We start from the raw sequence: 17,444 nt of genomic DNA, 5'->3' as shown, positions 1-17,444 counted from the left end.
GGGTGACTGGGCTTCTTCAGCCTCAGATGATGACCTACAGTATAGGCTCTGGAACGAACGCTCTACCTGAGGATGTAGGCAAGCAATGTTTGTCATCGTTTGAATCACTTCTGAAAACTTAATTTAAAAAAAAAGTTTTTTTTCTTCCCTTATGACACTTTATCCTGATATTGTAAAGCAGTGGTTCTCAAACTTTTTCGGGCCACAGACCCCCAAATAGACACTTATTAGACCGCGGACCCCCATTTGAAAAGATAAGCCAGGGACCCCCATAAGAGAAGATTTTTTACGGCTCTCTAGCAGTGATTCTCAACCATTTTAATTTCAAGGACCCCCAGTTTGACATGCATTAGGCTACGGACCCCCATTTAATGGCATGTATGTCTCTGGGACCCCAATTCATATTGTAAAATCTATGTTAATTTAACTCTGAGAGTGTACAAATGGAACCATAGGGTCCATTTGGTTCCATTTGTACACTCTCAGAGTTACAGACCCATAAGGGTCCATTTGGTTCCTGTCCATCATTTAGCTGGGGACTCCCTGGAACCCCCTCAAGTACCCCTGGGGGTCCCCGGACCCCACTTTGAGAACCAATGTTGCAAAGCATTTTGTAATACTCTGCTTCGATAAGTGATTAATAAATTAAGTTCTTTATCACTGATTCCCTATCAATTCAACAACATTCAATTGAATATAGTAGCAATGAAAGTTGGAGAATGGTCAGAATGAGAATGTCTCGGGTGTTTAGCCCCAGCTTGCTTTCTGCTTTCCTCCCTTTATTCCATTAAGACCTGAAGCCGATTCTACATAATGTCGTCTAAATCCTAACAGTTTTTTGAGAAAACGTATGTTTCTATAATATCAGAAACATATAGTCCTTTTCTTGCACTATTATGCTTGAACTGCACCTACCCAATCTGCTGCATATAGAATATACTGTGAAGTTGTTTACACAGTTAGGTGGCAGTTACTGGGGGAAAAATGCTGTTGGTGTAGAATATATAAGTTTTAATGCACATGTACATTTGATGATGCTCTATTTTATTTTAGCTCTTTTTTTACACTCTCTTTCTTTTCTTTAAATCTTTTTACGATTTATATCATTATTCTGTTGTTATCCCTATCCCATATTCTCTATGCTGCTGCATAATATTGTCTTGTCTGAAGGAAAAGGAAGACAGTACAACCTTGAACCTTCTTGAACCTTGAGTGGTTCTCAAACTTTTTCATGTCAAGGACCACCCCAAATGATGTATTTGACCACGGATGCCTTTTTCTTTTTCCTATGATGATCCAATTGTTTCGTGCCCAGTGTTGCCATGTCCGTTTATTATAAGCGACTTTGGGCTTCGGTAAAGTTGCTTGTAAATATTGGTAGGGTTACGGTTTTTTTTTCTAATGTTGTTTAAACCAGTGTTTCTCAAACATTTTCAAATCAAGGACCCTCAAATTAATATTATTTTGTTGTCTGCGGATCCCCACATCTGAAAACATTTTATGCCAGGGAGTGGGATAGATAGATTGTTGTTGTCAAAATGTTGTCAAAATATTCCAAGTTTTAAAAAAAATCTTCAAGATTGAAAAAATACATAAAAAAAATAGCCAATGTATAATGTTTAAAAGGATGAAGAGGGCGTGCTTCTTTTCGGCTTGTTTTCGTAGACGCGGTTGCAAAACCTGGCAACACTACCTGTCACCCGCAAAGCTTCTCAGATGTCGCCTGACGCCTCACTGGCTGAGTGCTCATTAGTGCTCTAATGAATCTTGTCAGATTGTTTGTTCCTGTGGGATAAACGCAGATTCTCCTTATCGTTTCAGGGAAGGAATCTCAACATCGAGTTTGAGTTTGTTTCACTCACAGTCACAGCCAGGAGCCTTTTGGACAGATAGACGCGCGAGAAAGACGCGCTCCAACAATAATCAGAAGAACATGGATTTATTCTCTCCATAGGGAATGATCATAATCACACTTGTGGAATAAACATGGATTATTTCAGAACCTGGAGACTTAGCCTGGCGTTAAAATGCATCGCGGTGATGATTATGGCAGGTAAATAAATAAATACCATGTTGTTTATTACTGCGATCCATGTGTTCCTAGTTGAGGTTTCCCTTTCCCGGCAGTCTCGTGGAGCTTGCAGGGAACGCACGTCAGACCAGTCGCCCACGTCTCCCTTACAGTAACAATTGTGTCACTTCATTAGTGTATTAAATAAACTAATAAAGTGACACAATTGTTACTAAGGCTTAGTAACAATTGTGTCACTTTATTAGTTTATTTTGCTCGTTTTTATGATGACACCGCATTTACCATTTACACGAGGTAATGTATCAAATGCACAGTGGTCTAAAGTAACTAAGTACATTTACTCTCAACTACAGTAGCCTACTTAGGTACAATTTTGAGGTATTTTTTACTTTAGTGGAGTATTTCCAATTTTCAGTAGCCTACTTTTCTACACATATTGTACTTTTACTCCACTACAAATATTTGAAAACGTACTAGTTAATTTTTAGATTTAGATTGTATCACTAAAACATACATTAACCACTTAAGCTCTATATATATGTTTTGGCAATTTGAAAATAGCCGATCTACAAGCTCACAATGCATGCATGGCGAAGCTTAGATCCGCTATTTTCAAAAGATTTATATGTATAGGTCTATACATTTGAAAAACATACTTTTTCCATCACTGCAAATCCATAGAAATAGTAATCTAGGATCATAGGTAAACCAATAGTAGAATCATCAGTCTAACAGTAGAACAGGGGTCTTCAACGTTTTCAGGCCAAGGACCCCCTAGCTGAGAGAGAGATGAAGCAAGGACCCCTCTCTATATTGTATAAAATTGTGTTTCAGATAAAACCCTTTTTGTTTACTTGGTCTGCTCTTTTTTCCCCTCTACACCTCTATAACTCTTTGCCAAAAATAGCCGATCACAACCCTCGCAGCGCGAGGCGTTGTGAAGCTTGTAGATCTGCTATTTTTGGCTAAAGTTCTCCTCAGAAAAGGGATGCTATAGGGTTCAAGTGGTTAAACAAATGAATCATATCACACATAGATTTGGCGGACCCCCTGTAGTAACTCTGAGGACCCCCTGGGGGTCCCGACCCGGACCCCCTGTTGAAGACCCCTGCAGTAGAATATAAAAAAATAACATGTTTGTTTGTGATATTTCCCAGATTGCCTCCCTCCTCCTCAGAACCCGTCCTATGTGTGGACAGACCCGTTCCATGTCTCTGTCACCTGGCAGAGACCCAGGGATGTGTTGGAGACTGAGAGCTGCCGTTACCTGACTGATGATGGAATGGGACCTGAAAAGGTAAGGAGCATCACACTGGTGGTACTCAGTGCAGTGGAGGAAGTACTCACATGTTTTACTTAAGTAAAAGTATCAATGCTGCAATGTGGATGTACTCTGTTACAAGCCGAAGTCCCATATTCAAAATGTACTTCATCAAAATAGACTTAAGTACTGCAAAGTAAGAGCACTCATTTTGCAGAATGTCCCATTACACAAGTTTCCAAATGTAAAATAGCAGATCTACAAGCTCGCGTTGTGAGCTTGTAGCTCTGCTGTTTTAAAATAGCCTAAGTATGCATAGGGCTGAAGTGGTTAATGCATGTTGTGTCATAATAATCAAAAATCTACCGAGTAACTAGTAACTGAAGTTTTCAAATATTTGTAGTGGAGTAAAATGTACAATATTTGCCTCTGAGATGTAGTGGAGTAGAAGTAAAAGTATTGAAAATGGGAAATACAGTAATGTAAAAAAAAATCTCAAAAGTGTACTTAATCTGTGTACTTAGTACTTAGTACTTTACATCACTGGTAAGGAGTATCACATTGATGGTATTGGTAAGCTGCTACTGTAACAACAGTTAAAAGCCATCAAGATGAGTCATGCACAAATAATGAGAACGTGTGACCCTAATTATTGTTTTTGTTCCTAATTATTCAAGAGAGCACAACAAAGTTCCAATGAACAGCAAGTTGGCAACAGTTACAAACTGTCACTTCACATGATGCACAATAGGCTGATTGGCAGAGAGATTGTAGATCTGCTATTTTTTATTTTTTTTAATCTTGAAAATTTGTGCAAGTCTTTGAATATATATTTTTTAAAGCAAACATTTGTAACTAAACTTTTTGAAAAAACTTATGTTGCTATAATCAGTGGTTCTCAAAACTTTTTTCATGTCAAGGTCCCCCAAAATGATATGTATTTGGTCGCGGACCCCCATCTAAAAATATTTTGTTCCAGGGACCCCCCCAGAAGCAAAGATTTGAGTTTGAAAAGTTCGCTTTAAAAAAAAAATATATATATATTCAAAGATTTGCACACATTTTCACGATCTTTCAAAAAAAATAGCAGATCTACAAGCTCGTAGGGCGGCACTCGGTGTCGTGCTATGAGCTTGTAGATCTGCTATTTTTTAATAGACAAAGAAATCTTAAAATGGCACAGATGCGTTCCCGAATTGAATGGGTTAAAGAGAAGAAAAATGCACAAGTGCATTTTGGGGACATTAATTAATGAATTGATTTATTTTAATGTAAGTTTTTCATTTTAAATTAAAAAATGCAAATAAAGGTTTGCAAAGGAAATGTTTTAATTGTGTGTTTTTACTTTCTGAAAATTCCCGCTTGAAAAGATGACAGTGTAATGGTGTAATTATTACAACCACTAAACGACCATAACATTTTTCCCTAGAGTAAGCTCAAGCACCCCACTTTGGGGAACACCTATTGATGTATTATTATTATAATATTATCATATTATCATTATTTTAACCGCGCATTGTTATGATTATGTCTGAATGGAGTGTCCTAGCAGAGAATTTAAACAAGGGGGATAGGGCACCTGCATAGTGTTTACTGGGGAAGGAGAACTGCCAAAATACTGCATCTGATTACATTTCGTCCTATACACAGAAATCCCATTGAGCCCTGTCCAAAATAGCAGCAATACAAAAAGTTGCAAAAACATAAAAACAAATATATCATTATGTTCATCATATCATATCTAATAATTTCTAATTTCTAATAATGTCAAGGTTGGAGTTAGGTCCCAGAGTTTGAAGATATGGGTAGATAAGAGTTAATAAAAATAAATAGAGCGAATAGGAAACAAAAATAACAGGAAGGCACAGTCAAATCAATTACACAAAGTCCAATATACACAAGGTTCATGATAAACAAAACAGCGATGATAAACAGCATTGTAGAAGGCAGGATTAATTCTTGCGCAGGTGGAAAACATCCTGTCCCGACAACTTAGTGCAGAGATGGCCTTAAATGGTGACTAGCCTTGTTCTGCCAGTGGTGCAGAAGATGCCAACCCACACCATAACACTGCCCCCACCAAAAGCTGTAATGTTACGCCATCAATGCCAGTGGTGGGAAAAGTACTCACATGTTTTACTTAAGTAAGAGTATCAATACTGCAATGTAGAAATACTCTGTTACAAGTAAAATTTCGGAATTCAAAAATGTAATTGAGTAAAATTACAAAAGTAAAAAAGTACATCAAAATGTACTTTTCTGCCTTTTCATTTTATGCCCCTAGCAAATGGAATAAACTCCAGGTCTCTCTGAAACTGGATAATCTGATCTCCATAGAATCTTTTAATAATCTTTTTTTCTTTATTTAACTATATCTTACTTCACTGTTATTGCTTTGTATTGTATATTGTGCTGTACTCAGGGCATCCTCGCAAAAGAGAGCGTGCTCTCAATGGATTACCCTGAATAAAGAAAGGACAATAAAAAAATAAAAAATAAAAAAACTAGTGGACTCTGTACCAAAAGTAGAAAGTACTCATTCTGCAGAATGTCCCATTTCAAGTTTTCAAATGTATAAAATCTTTTGAAAATAGCCGATCTACAAGCTCACAATGCGTCGCATTGTGAGCTTGTAGATCGGCTATTTTCAAATGGCCGAAATGTATATAGGGCTGAAGTGGTTAATGTATGTTTTGTAATAATAATCAAAATCTACAAAGTAACTAGCAACTCAAGTTTTCAAATACATGTAGTGGAGTAAAAGTACAATATTTGGATCCGAGATGTAGTGGAGTAGAAGTAAAGGTATTGGAAATTGGAAACACTCAAGTCAAGTGCAAATACCTCAACATGATACTTAAGTAGAGTACTTACAGTAGGTAAATGTACTTAGTTACTTTTCACCACTGATCAATGCAACAGTCAGCATGGCATTCACCACATCATCTCCATATATTTATGGAGATGCTTCCGCATACAGAGCCGAGCAAGACATTGCTGCACGTGTTCAAGTTCAAGCGCAAACAGGCCTGCCAGTGAACGGCGGCCTTTGCAGGATTCCTGGCAGTCTTACAAGCTTGACTTTGGCACAGTTTCCCTTGGGGCGCCCTACTTATTCAGTTGTGTGTGTGTGTGTGTGTGTGTGTGTGTGTGTGTGTGTGTGTGTGTGTGTGTGTGTGTGTGTGTGTGTGTGTGTGTGTGTGTGTGTGTGTGTGTGTGTGTGTGTGTGTGTGTGTGTGTGTGTGTGTGTGTGTGTGTGTGTACAGTATAACATACTGTATATATAGTGAAAAGATATATGTTTGAAAGACTACTTTCAAACTACTTATACTAGAATGTTTTTATTTCAACAGATTTCAACACAATATCCATCACACTTGGGCGGCTGTGGCTCAGGAGGTAGAGCAGGTCGTCCAATGATCCGTGGGTCGGCGGTTCGAATCCCGGTTCCTCCTCCTGTCCACATGTCGAAGTGTCCTTGGGCAAGACACTGAACCCTACATTGCCTCCAGTGACTCGGTCGGCGCTCGCTTGCCACCATTGGTGTGTGAATGTGGGAAAAGTGGGGACGCTGGCGTCGACTGTTCGCCGCTCCACCTCCCAATGTCCCCTCCCTGTATGAATGAATGAACCATTGTAAAGCGCTTTGAGTAAGTTTGAGTACTTAGAAAAGCGCCATAAAAATGCAATTCATTATTATTATTATTATTCACACTTCACACAGTAGTCAATAAATGCAGAAATTGAAGGCTGTATTCTAGTGGCATCAGACATTCTAAACAGTTGTTACATACAGACTTAGTAGAATAGCTCTGATCGCTGTGATACACGTGCAGCTTGTGCACAAAGCAGAGAGGACATGACTGGACCTGATGGGCTTGAATCGAATGCAACTAAACAATAAAACAAAACAAAATAATACAATATCTAAACATGGACCTGACATCTACAGTGTGTATATGAGAACTGTTGGGAGCATCTGTTGGATTGACAATTAACCCAAATGTTTTTGTTGTGTTATTTTTTCCAGAAAAATAATCCGTCTTATAAAAGATGTATAACCACAGACGAGATGGCTGACAGCGGTCTGAAGTACACCATAGCAGCCATCCAGTGCGGCACTTCTCAGGACCGAAATAAAAGCACTCCTGTGAACGTCGTTATTCCTCGCCCACGTGAGTCATCAACCTTTTCAGACCTTGACTTTGAACTTTAACCACCACATTGCACAATAAGTAAGATAGTGTTATAGGATTTACTTGAGTAAAAGTACAAACGTATTGGTACCAAAATGTACTTAAAGTACCAAAAGTAAAAGTACTGAAATGTTTGAAAATAGCTGATCTACAAGTTCACAACGCGCCGCGATGCGACGCGTTGTGAGCTTGTTGATCAGCTATTTTCAAATAGCCTAAGTATAAAAATAGGACTAAAGTGGTTAATGTATGTTTTATAATGTAATAATTTATATTTTCGAAAATAACTAGTAGTAACTAAAGTTTTCAAATAATTGTAGTGGAGTAAAAGCATAATATTTGCCTCTGAGATGTAATGGAGTAGAAGTAAAGTATAGGAAATTGGAAATACCCAAGTAAAGTACAAATACCTTAAAATTGTATTTAAGTACAGTACCTGAGTACTTGTACTTACTTACTGTCCACCACTGGATTTAATTTCATGAAGTTTCATGGCCTTGTGTTGTGATTTGATACAGATAGTGAGTCACTGCGTGCAGAGTAACATCTGCGTGCAGAGTAACATACTGTACGCACATACAGTCTCGTACAACAGTTTTGCGAATGCTTCTGTGTCTCAACAAGCAAAACAGAAAGGCCTAACGAAAATCTCAAAGAAGGTAGACAGCAGGGATTGGGGATCATTCCAACAAAAACAATCAAACTGCTGGCTTTTCATTGTTTTACTGAATGCCATAGACCTAACTGTATGGGTGAGTTAGTGACAAATAAAGACTTAATTGGGTTCATGGTTTTTGTTAACTACTTAAGCCCTATTAATAGTATGTACTTAATTGTACAACAAATTGTGAAATAGCTGATATACTAGTTCACAATGCATCACATTACACCATGTTGTTGTGAGCTGGTAGAGCTGCTATTTTCACTATTTTTGTTCAACACCATTGTATGACGATAAAATAGGTCTTAAAGGGATATTTCACTTTCAAATGAAATAAACACAAAAAATATATATATAAAAAATACATTACATGTACAATACAGTAATGGAAAAATCATGCCCCCCTCACGCATTAGAATGTCCTCCTAATGCTTGAGGGGGCCATGACTTTTCCATGACTTTTTTCATTCTGTCCATTCTGATGAGCCAGAGTGAAACGTCTGTCAACTTCTACCTCCCGTGTCTGTTCCTTCGATATAGCCAAGTTGCTGAAGGATGTCACCTGTTTCCTGCACTCTTCAAGTGTCTTGAACTGCTCCTGGACCCCCATAACTCCCCTTCCAGACATGAAGGTCTACTACAGGTGAGTGAGCATTGCAGTATCATCGTACTTCAATTCCCAATGCGTCCTAGTGATGGGTCGTTCGCTGTGAACGTGAACGAGCTCGTTCACGTCCTGAAACTGTTACGTTCACGATATGGTTCATGCCCCCCGTCCCCTCCCCCCATACACAGGACGGGAGAGCGGGCTGTACGCGTGACGTAATAAAACGCTCCCGCGATGCTTTTCACTAGAAAATAGCGCTACTGAACGAGAACGTGAACGAATCATTGCCGTGAACGTGAACGAAATTTGTTTGTTCACTGAAATGAAACTGCTGATATAGGGCTGAAGTGAGTCATGTTTGTTTTGTAATAATAATCAAAATCTTCAAAGTAACTAGTAAATCAAGTTTTCAAATAATTGTAGTGGAGTAAAAGTACAATATTTGCCTCTGAGATGTAGTGGAGTAGAAGTAAATGTATTGGAAATTGGAGATACTCAAGTAAAGTACAAATACCTCAAAAATGTACTGAAGTAAATGTGCTTAATTACTTTCCACCACTGCCCACCACTAATGCTTCCGTATCACATACAGTAGTGGCCAACTCAGTGGCCTTGTGGTTAGGTCGGGGGTTCAATCCCTGGGTCGAGTCATGCAAAAAGACTATAAAACGGTACCCAAGGTCTCCCTGCTTAGCAATCAGCACATCAAGGATTGGATTGTGCTTGGCACCATGTCCTGGGAGAGTACTTGTAAATTCAGCTGCTTCATGCTTTGGAAACAAGAGATCGGCTTCTGACCTATATGGACCGCATGGCTCTGGAACCGTTTCTTCCCAAGGCTACTGACCTACATGTAGTAGAAACAGCACAGATAGGTCAAAGACAGCACAGATAGGTTAATTCGCTGTCCGCCACTGTGCTTGGGGGATTCCCACACCGACCCTAGCCTTCTTGTAGGCCAGCATTTTTGTCTTGGCTAGTGTCCTTGTGCCTCTGGTAACTGGTGTTTTCACACATCTTGAATTATTGTAAATGGTGTCTTTCCTTTCCTTCTTGGGAGGCTATCGATGGCCGGGAGATGTGCCCTTTGATCATGTTCTTGATTATGTTTTTATCTTCATACACTTTTCAATTTACTTCATGAATGTTGTGTCTGAGCTGCATTTTTGTTTTATTATTTCTTGTTTGTTTATGTTTTCCAGACAGCCCAGACAGGTTGGTCATGGCTAGTAGCGACACATTCATCTGGGATGCCTATCTGGGTTCTGGGTTGTCTGGCTGCCCAGTCTGTTGTGGTTGTTTTTCTCAGTCAAATGTGGTAGTCTCTGGCTGACGAAACACAGGTCAGGATGTAGCCTTGGGGAGGCCTTGGGGAGTTTAGAGTTGTGAATCAGCTCCACATGCATGCCTGTGTACTGTTTTCCATCCAGCTTTCAACCATCGCTGTTGGTCTGTTGTTATGTCCCCACAGTGTGTGACGGGAATAAAAATCCCCAATCACCACGGCATAAGTCTTCCTGCATTTAGGTGGTAGTTCAAGCCATACAAAAGGGCTGGCAGGTGGTTTATACAGTGAGGTAATGGAGATATCTGGCAGGCATATAGTAACAATCTCTATGTTGGTATCTGAGCTGTTAAGAGTGGATGTCCCTGACGTCAGCGTTTTTTCTGTTGTATCCCTCAACGTCGTCGTTGACTGATGTTACTACTGGTGGCGCCGGCATTGTAGGAAAAACTTGACTGTCGTTGACGGTCAGTGCCTCTTGTCAAACCATAAGAAAAATGGTGGACCAGGCAACAACTCCAAACAATGCACAAGCGACTAGCAATGGCACAAGTTTGTTCAACAATCTCGCAATGAGTGGAGTGAAGAGCTGGGTTTAAGTGGGAGGTTGATGAGCTGATGGCAGGCAGGTGCATAACTGATGAGAATGAGGAGGCTGGAAACAGGTGTGCCAAGCTGTGTATCCGAAGCCTGCCCACACACACACCCACACACAAAACAGACAGACAAGACACAAAGGAAAACAAGCACTACCTCTTGTTATCTGTAAAATCTGTGGCATGTATATGCCCCACAACTGAAGTTTTATAGTCATTGAGATGTGTTTTTATGCTGCCCAGAATTGTGTCATGCATAATCCCCGCCCAGTTACCACAGGTGAAAAGGGATTTAGCTACAGTATACTGTATCTGGTGCAGTATATTTATGGTGTATTGTCCCTGTCAAATATATACTTATTTTTTTTAATTAATACATAAACAAACAAGTATTACTTGTCTAGCATACAAATCTTTCACACGCATGCCATACCATGACATGGATGATTAATCTTTTTGTTGTAAATTTAGGTGCATTTGTAGACCAAGTTTATTTAATGCAGTTGAATACTGAATCTGGGTGGCATGAGGTGAGCTCCACTCAACTAAAACACTGAACTAAAACAAAAAAGACCATGTTGTCATGTTCCTTGCATATTACAGGTTTTATCCTCTCCCCATGTTTGTCATTGCAGGTCCTGCGAAAATCTTACTAGCAACTTAATAGCATGTAAGAACCTTTCTAGCAATGGTTGCTACCTGGATATGGAAGTCTTTGACCTCTTTGCTGACATTTGCGTGCTGATCAACGGAACACTCAGTGGCGCCCCTGTATGGAACACTTTCAAGCGGCGCCCTGTGGAAAAAGGTTGGCGTCTTTCTGGTTTAGCCTATCATATTGTCTACTTCTAATACAACCAGTATATTTAACGACACGAACCCTAGCGTCCCTATTCTGGAGATGTCATAATAGTGAACATTTAGTGGACATAGCATTTAGAGGGAAAAAGTAGGGGCCAAGTATAGACGCCTGAGGGACCCAGACCAAAAAAGTATAGAATGTCTCACGTTGTTCATCAAAATATGTCATCATTTTGGAGTATTTGATATATTGACCATTGCTATCAGATCATCATCTGTTTTGTTTTTGTCCTTTTCCCAGTGAGAACCCGTCCGTCTAATGTGACGATCACAGCAATAGGAAATCAACTCAGGCTGAGCTGGACACCTCAGCAGGACATCAGAAATAACGCTGGAAGAATACTGGCAAAATGCTGGAACTACAAAGTCAGCTACAGTAAATGCAAAGAGCCTGCGGTATGATACCAAAATGCTGATCAGTCACATGCTCTCTCCATCTGATTGGGGCGACTATTTAAACCTCTCTGCTCACTGCTCATTCTTTTTGCTGCTGCTCTGCCATCTTGCTGCTCTGCTATGCTCTACGTTTTTGCGCTCCCACCACCACCCCAGCATCCACCTGTGGGCTCTGTTTCTATACGATATTTCACGCTTACAGGGAACGAATGTAATGAGACAGAGAGCCTTGAAGCCAAATATGCGTATACTGTAGATACTTATGCTTAATATATTTATATTTATGCTCAATAAATATATTTATTCGGTCCAAGAGTTGTCTGACTGAACTATATGTTCTCTAACATGTAGATGGTTTGTTTATTTTATCTAGCAGCTATTCAGAAATGCATTGCACAACCGTATTCTGTTTGTTTTAGTGGATTGTATGGTTCACTGCATCTTAAAAGCATGTCAGCAGCAGCATCACTGGGTCTATCAACAACAAAGCCTTCTGGAATGTCACGATCTGGCAACATTAGCAGTCCAACTTCAGCTGTGTCACTGATTATGCTTTTATTTATTTTTCCAGCGAGAGGTGACCGTAAGTGGCCTTGTGTTGAATATTACCTATGATGACAGCTGCCAGTACAAAGTCCAAGTCAAGGCGAACTTCCTCACAACATGCGGAGGGGGAGGGGAAGGAGGGAGTGACAACAGTGAAGCAGTAATGCATGGTAACTGTCCATCAACTATCACATCCACATAACAATGTAATCCACAGTTCATCCATATAAAAACTCAGGAATAGTTGAGTATTTTTTATCATTGTTCTTTTATCATTGTTTTTACTCATCAGGCAGCCTCAGCATTTTGTCTATGTGCATTTGAAGACCTCATGCACCAATGTACTATTCTAACCACAAGCGAATGAAATAATGTGATTGCTTTCAAGTGTTAACTACTAACACACTAATAACACACTGACTCAATTTACGCTGAAGTACAAAGTATCATCTTTTGAGATTAGGTTACAATATTAGCACATATCTGTATATGTGCACATATCTGCACATATCTGTATAAGCAGCGGCGGACTGGCCATTTGGCGTCCCGGTGGGCCGCTGGGCCAGTGGGCCACTTTTTTTTTTTTTTGGGAAAAATATTTCCGCTCCCGTTTTAGGGTTATTACGGTCATATCCGAGTCGCGCGGCCCAATTATTAGTTATGTTAATGTTTGGGCTGGGATGCTTTCCAGCAGGCGCCTCAGTGCGGCCGCAGAGTTCATGTGCAGGGCTGGGCTGAAACAGTGAACCCCCCCCCCACGTTGACAAAATGGGGGGGGGGGGAATTTGCCCATGTTTGTTGCCATAAAACAAACATGGGCAAATTCTCCTTCTATAACACAGCCACCAAGGAATGGAATAGTCTAACCCCATCCCTCAAAAAATGCAGTTCGTTGGGCTCATTCAAAACAGCCCTAAAAACTCATCTTTCTGGAGGCCTAAAGAGGAACTAGTACCAGTTTCCCTGTAGACAGACGACCCCCCCCTCCCCTTTTTTTTGTACATACTTTTTTTTTATTTTTTTTATGCTTTTTTTGTATATCATTTTTTTATTTTCTCATGCCTTTTTTGTACATAATGGTATATATTTTTCCTCTGTATTCTTATGTTGATTTTGAACTGTTTGGTTGCTACTATATATGTCTATGAAATTAATTCAAGGACCCCAACGGAAACAAGCCCGCAAGGACGTTTTTGGCCGGATAAAAAAAAGTCCTTTTATATCATATTTATATGGACGTGTGGAAAAGACTTCCGCACACCCAGTCAGTCAGGTGCGCAAGCGACAAACAGTAGACCTTCCTCATACCTGAGGAAGGTCTACACCAGTGGTTCTCAACCAGTGGTCCAGGGACCACCAGTGGTCCTTGGGGGGTACCAGGGGGTCCCCAGTGAAATTAGTTAACATAGCATCATTTTTACCACTTAGCTTTGGCTATTCAAAAATAGCAGATATACAAGCTCATAGTGCGGCACCGAGTGCTGCACTATGAGCTTGTAGATCTGCTATTTTTGAAAAATCTTGAAAATGTGTGCAAATCTTTGAATATATATATATATATATTTTTAAAGCAAACATTTTTAACACAAATCCTTGCTTCTGGGGGTCCCTGGAACAAAACATTTTCAGATGTGGGTCCGCGGCCAAATGTATATCAATTTAGGGGTCCTTGGCATGAAAAGGGTTGAATTCACTGGTCTACACGAGCGAAACATTGTTACATAGTAAATTCTCTTGAAACGTTTAAGTGGCAGTGTGCGGGTACCTCTCCTTCTTTGATCTGATATTTATATGGACAAAATGCTTTGAAATAACTATCTTTGCCATGTTACATGCATGGAAGCATCTCCGATTTCCCCTTTGATAACTGAACAACTTCCTGTCTGCTGTCCTGTCCTCTAAAGGTATGGATGCACCTCCTGACCTGTCTGTCACGCTGGCTGTCATCATTCCTGTGTTCGTCTCTGCCTCTCTCTCTGTGCTGGCCTGCTATTGCTTCAGGAGGTATGTACTGCACATCAAAGGAAATGGCGGGGGCAAGCATTAGGTATATTCTTTTCAGCTGTCTTTGGACAGCTGAAAAGAAGGTTGTTCAATTGTTTAATCTTATCTAGCCTATCTGCCCGGATAGATCTAAAGACTCAGAAACGTCTTTGTCTTTTGATCTATCCGGCCCCGGGGAGATAGGCTAGATAAGATTCCTAACTGCTTGTTCCTTGTGCTGTCTAATTCTCAAGATGTGAAAGATTATTAAATGTTTGTTGAGACCTTTTCACATCTGGTTACAGTTGGTTACACTGCCATTTGAACAAAAACAATTTATTGGACTGTCAATATCCGTAAAAGCAATGCAGTGCATGCATGTGAAAAAAGGCTGACTTGTTTTTGTTTGGTTCACAGCACAGGTGACAGACTTACATTTGGCTACACTGCCAACAAAAGACTATTGCTGCTATTTTCGTTATTTCTGAAAATAGATTATTTTATTTAAATAGATATTTTGTTGTAATCGATTCAAATGATTATTGAACTATTGCAGCCCTACTGCCCTGGTCTAAACAGATAGGCATTACTTGACCTCCATTTGTGAGGTGTGACCAACTCATTTTAGAGAGAGAGAAAACCTAAAATGTTGTGAAAAAGGGCAGACTTCGGGGTATACGGTTATTAATTTGCTGCATGACGGCGCAGTGATTAGTGATTGTTCAGATTTCTTTCCTGGGGCTTTCCTGGGGCTGACCAGGCCCGACTCCAGAGGATTAAGTACCTTGATTTGACAAGACTTAGAGTAAATATCAAGTGGTTACATGGTTGTGTAGGATATCCTATAAGGCCGTGCAGTGAGGCTTCTTCCAAATAAGGTAAAATAACAATTTACAAATAAAAGTGAAAGCTCCAAAACTTTATCCTTAAGCTTTAAGGGCTACAAAAGAAATACAAGTTTTTTTACTGCGCCACCTGCTGGCTATTCTGAGAAGCACGCAAATGTTAATTCAAATCCCATGATACTGTGGTACAGTGTTCAGTACATCACGGCACATGACACACATTTAACTTTGCTGTATCTAATCCTCAAAAAGTCAAAATGTCTGCTGCGAAAAGAGTCCAATGAAACTAACCTAGAATGGCAGCATAACAACATAACATTTGACACAGCTGTTGCTCTGGTTTACATGGAAAGTCTTTCACCAATCATGTCCTTGCGCAGAAGATTGACATGCCAACTAACAACGTTGATGGACATCTAATTAAAATGTAACTTTATGGATAACGTTTTGGAGCTTTCACTTTTATTTGTAAATTGTTATTTTACTTGATTAGGAAGAAGCAGAGCTGGGGCTAATGAACCAGTCAAATAACCAGATTTAACCTTAATTTAGCCTCACCGCACAGCCTTATGGGATATCTGACATACACAACCAAGTAACCACTTGATATGCTCTAAGTTTAGTCAAATCAAGGTACTTAAAGGGATAGTTCACCCCCAAAATGACTTTATTTCCTATCGATTAGTTGGAGTGTTTTTATAATACATTTTGTCTTTATCTGTAGACACAAAGACATATTCTGGCCCATCATCCCAGATCCCTCCATGATATTCAAGGACTTGGTGGAGAACAGCAAGGAGCAGAGGGTAAATACATTTTCAAGACAAACTTAAACGGGAACAGTCAATGTAGAAAGGACTGCTTCATCATTTGAGAAAACAAAACAAAAACATTGTCTGTTTTCTACAGCAGTGGTTCCCAAACTGGGGGCCGGGACTCCCAGGGGGGTCCCCAAACTATTTTGGGGGGTCCCCAGATGATTTGCTTAATGTGCAACATTGTTTTCTCATTGACAGTAAACAAATCAACATACTGTGTAAGAGTATACAGGGTATATGCACATTTCTAAGGTTACAATTTAATGACTTTATAGACCTTTTTAGCACCAAATTGTCAAATATTACGTACGAAATAGGCAAACATTGAAAATAGCTGATCTAAGAGCTCACAACACCTCGCAGTGCGAGGCGTTGAAAAGGTGAAGAACCACTGTTCTACTGTACCTTCTGCTCAGTGTTTGAGCACAACAACAGTTGATACAGTACAGGTTCAAACGTGACAAGTGCTCCTCTACAAAAAAAAAACCAAAACAACACTTTCTGATGGCTCCTTACTACAGCAGCAATAGCAACCTCAGCATAACAGCAATAGGAGAGAGTGTGCACAATTGTAAGTTAGTGATAGCTTGTTACATAGACAATCACTGGCTGGTGATGGCAGGGAAAAGGAGATAGATCAAACTCAAAGCGTTGAATTTACAAACCACATTTTCTTTTCAAAGTTCAGCCATAAAGCTGCTCTTTCTACACATCCTTGCCTCCTATTATCTTGGTCTGTTTTTCCGTAAATAACCTCTAACCTCATCCTTTATGTTCTGTTTTGCAGACTACAATAGGGACTTTGTACACACCAGTGGAAGTAGACGTGGAGGTCTGCAAAATTCGCCTCGTCACCGACGACGGCTCACCTCGGCAAGGGTCGTGATCCGTGTCCAGTCGCGTTGATGAACGCGAGACCAAGTCCCTCTGCTATCTTCCCCGAGAACAGAGCACCTTCAGAAACATGTACTGTACTGAAACTCAGGGAGACTTATAGCTGCTGTGCAGCAGTTACTCCAGGACGCGCGTTTTGAGCAGGAAGGAGAAAAAGGAGGAAAAATAAGAAGAGGAGGAAGGCAAAGGAGAAACACAGGAGGGCCCATCAGCAGAACTTTCACTTCTGCTGATGGGCCCTCACTGACGGGCCATCACTACGGCTACGATCGCGTCTAACTTTGTGTCTATATGGCCGTCTTTTTGCAATGGTTTTCAATGGGAATGGAGCGTTTTGTTGGCATTGCGCGGCTTTCTGTGTGATGATGATAAGATGTTCATCCTGCATCACCCGGGTCTTGAACTCGGACCTGAACTCGTAATTGCCATGTCGCGATCATGTCGAGCTACCTGGGGAAATAGG

At 40.2% G+C, this 17,444-nt stretch overlaps 1 protein-coding gene across 2 annotated transcripts; it reads left to right on the top strand.

The window, feature by feature from the left end:
• Positions 1-1,729: 1,729 nt before the first annotated feature.
• On the top strand, positions 1,730-17,197 carry LOC311035287 (interleukin-13 receptor subunit alpha-1-like). Of its 2 annotated transcripts, XM_084043393.1 has the most exons (10): positions 1,730-2,053; positions 3,190-3,329; positions 7,324-7,468; positions 8,691-8,793; positions 11,274-11,446; positions 11,741-11,895; positions 12,467-12,611; positions 14,346-14,445; positions 15,994-16,075; positions 16,875-17,197. In XM_084043393.1, exons 1-10 carry the CDS (start codon positions 1,987-1,989, stop codon positions 16,971-16,973), a joined length of 1,209 nt encoding a protein of 402 aa, XP_083899519.1. In that variant the 5' UTR covers positions 1,730-1,986; the 3' UTR covers positions 16,974-17,197. The 2 variants fall into 2 exon arrangements, with proteins under 2 accessions (XP_083899519.1, XP_083899520.1); XM_084043394.1 differs by lacking the exons at positions 1,730-2,053; positions 3,190-3,329 and adding an exon at positions 6,751-6,943.
• The last annotated feature ends 247 nt before the right edge of the window (positions 17,198-17,444 follow it).

Source organism: Gymnoscopelus microlampas, assembly GCF_963454915.1.
Source record: "Gymnoscopelus microlampas genome assembly, chromosome: 19".
In the NCBI taxonomy this organism is placed as follows: Eukaryota; Metazoa; Chordata; class Actinopteri; order Myctophiformes; family Myctophidae; genus Gymnoscopelus; species Gymnoscopelus microlampas.
Note: the sequence above shows the minus strand (reverse complement) of the source record. Positions and strands in the feature narration are given on the sequence as shown.

Bases quoted from the DNA above. Each gene is read 5' to 3' on its own strand.
- LOC311035287 (XM_084043393.1), top strand. From the start codon at position 1,987: ATGGATTATTTCAGAACCTGGAGACTTAGCCTGGCGTTAAAATGCATC. The intron at 7,469-8,690 runs GTGAGTCATCAA...CCTTCGATATAG, and splicing joins CGTCGTTATTCCTCGCCCAC to CCAAGTTGCTGAAGGATGTC. The intron at 14,446-15,993 runs GTATGTACTGCA...CTTTATCTGTAG, and splicing joins GCCTGCTATTGCTTCAGGAG to ACACAAAGACATATTCTGGC.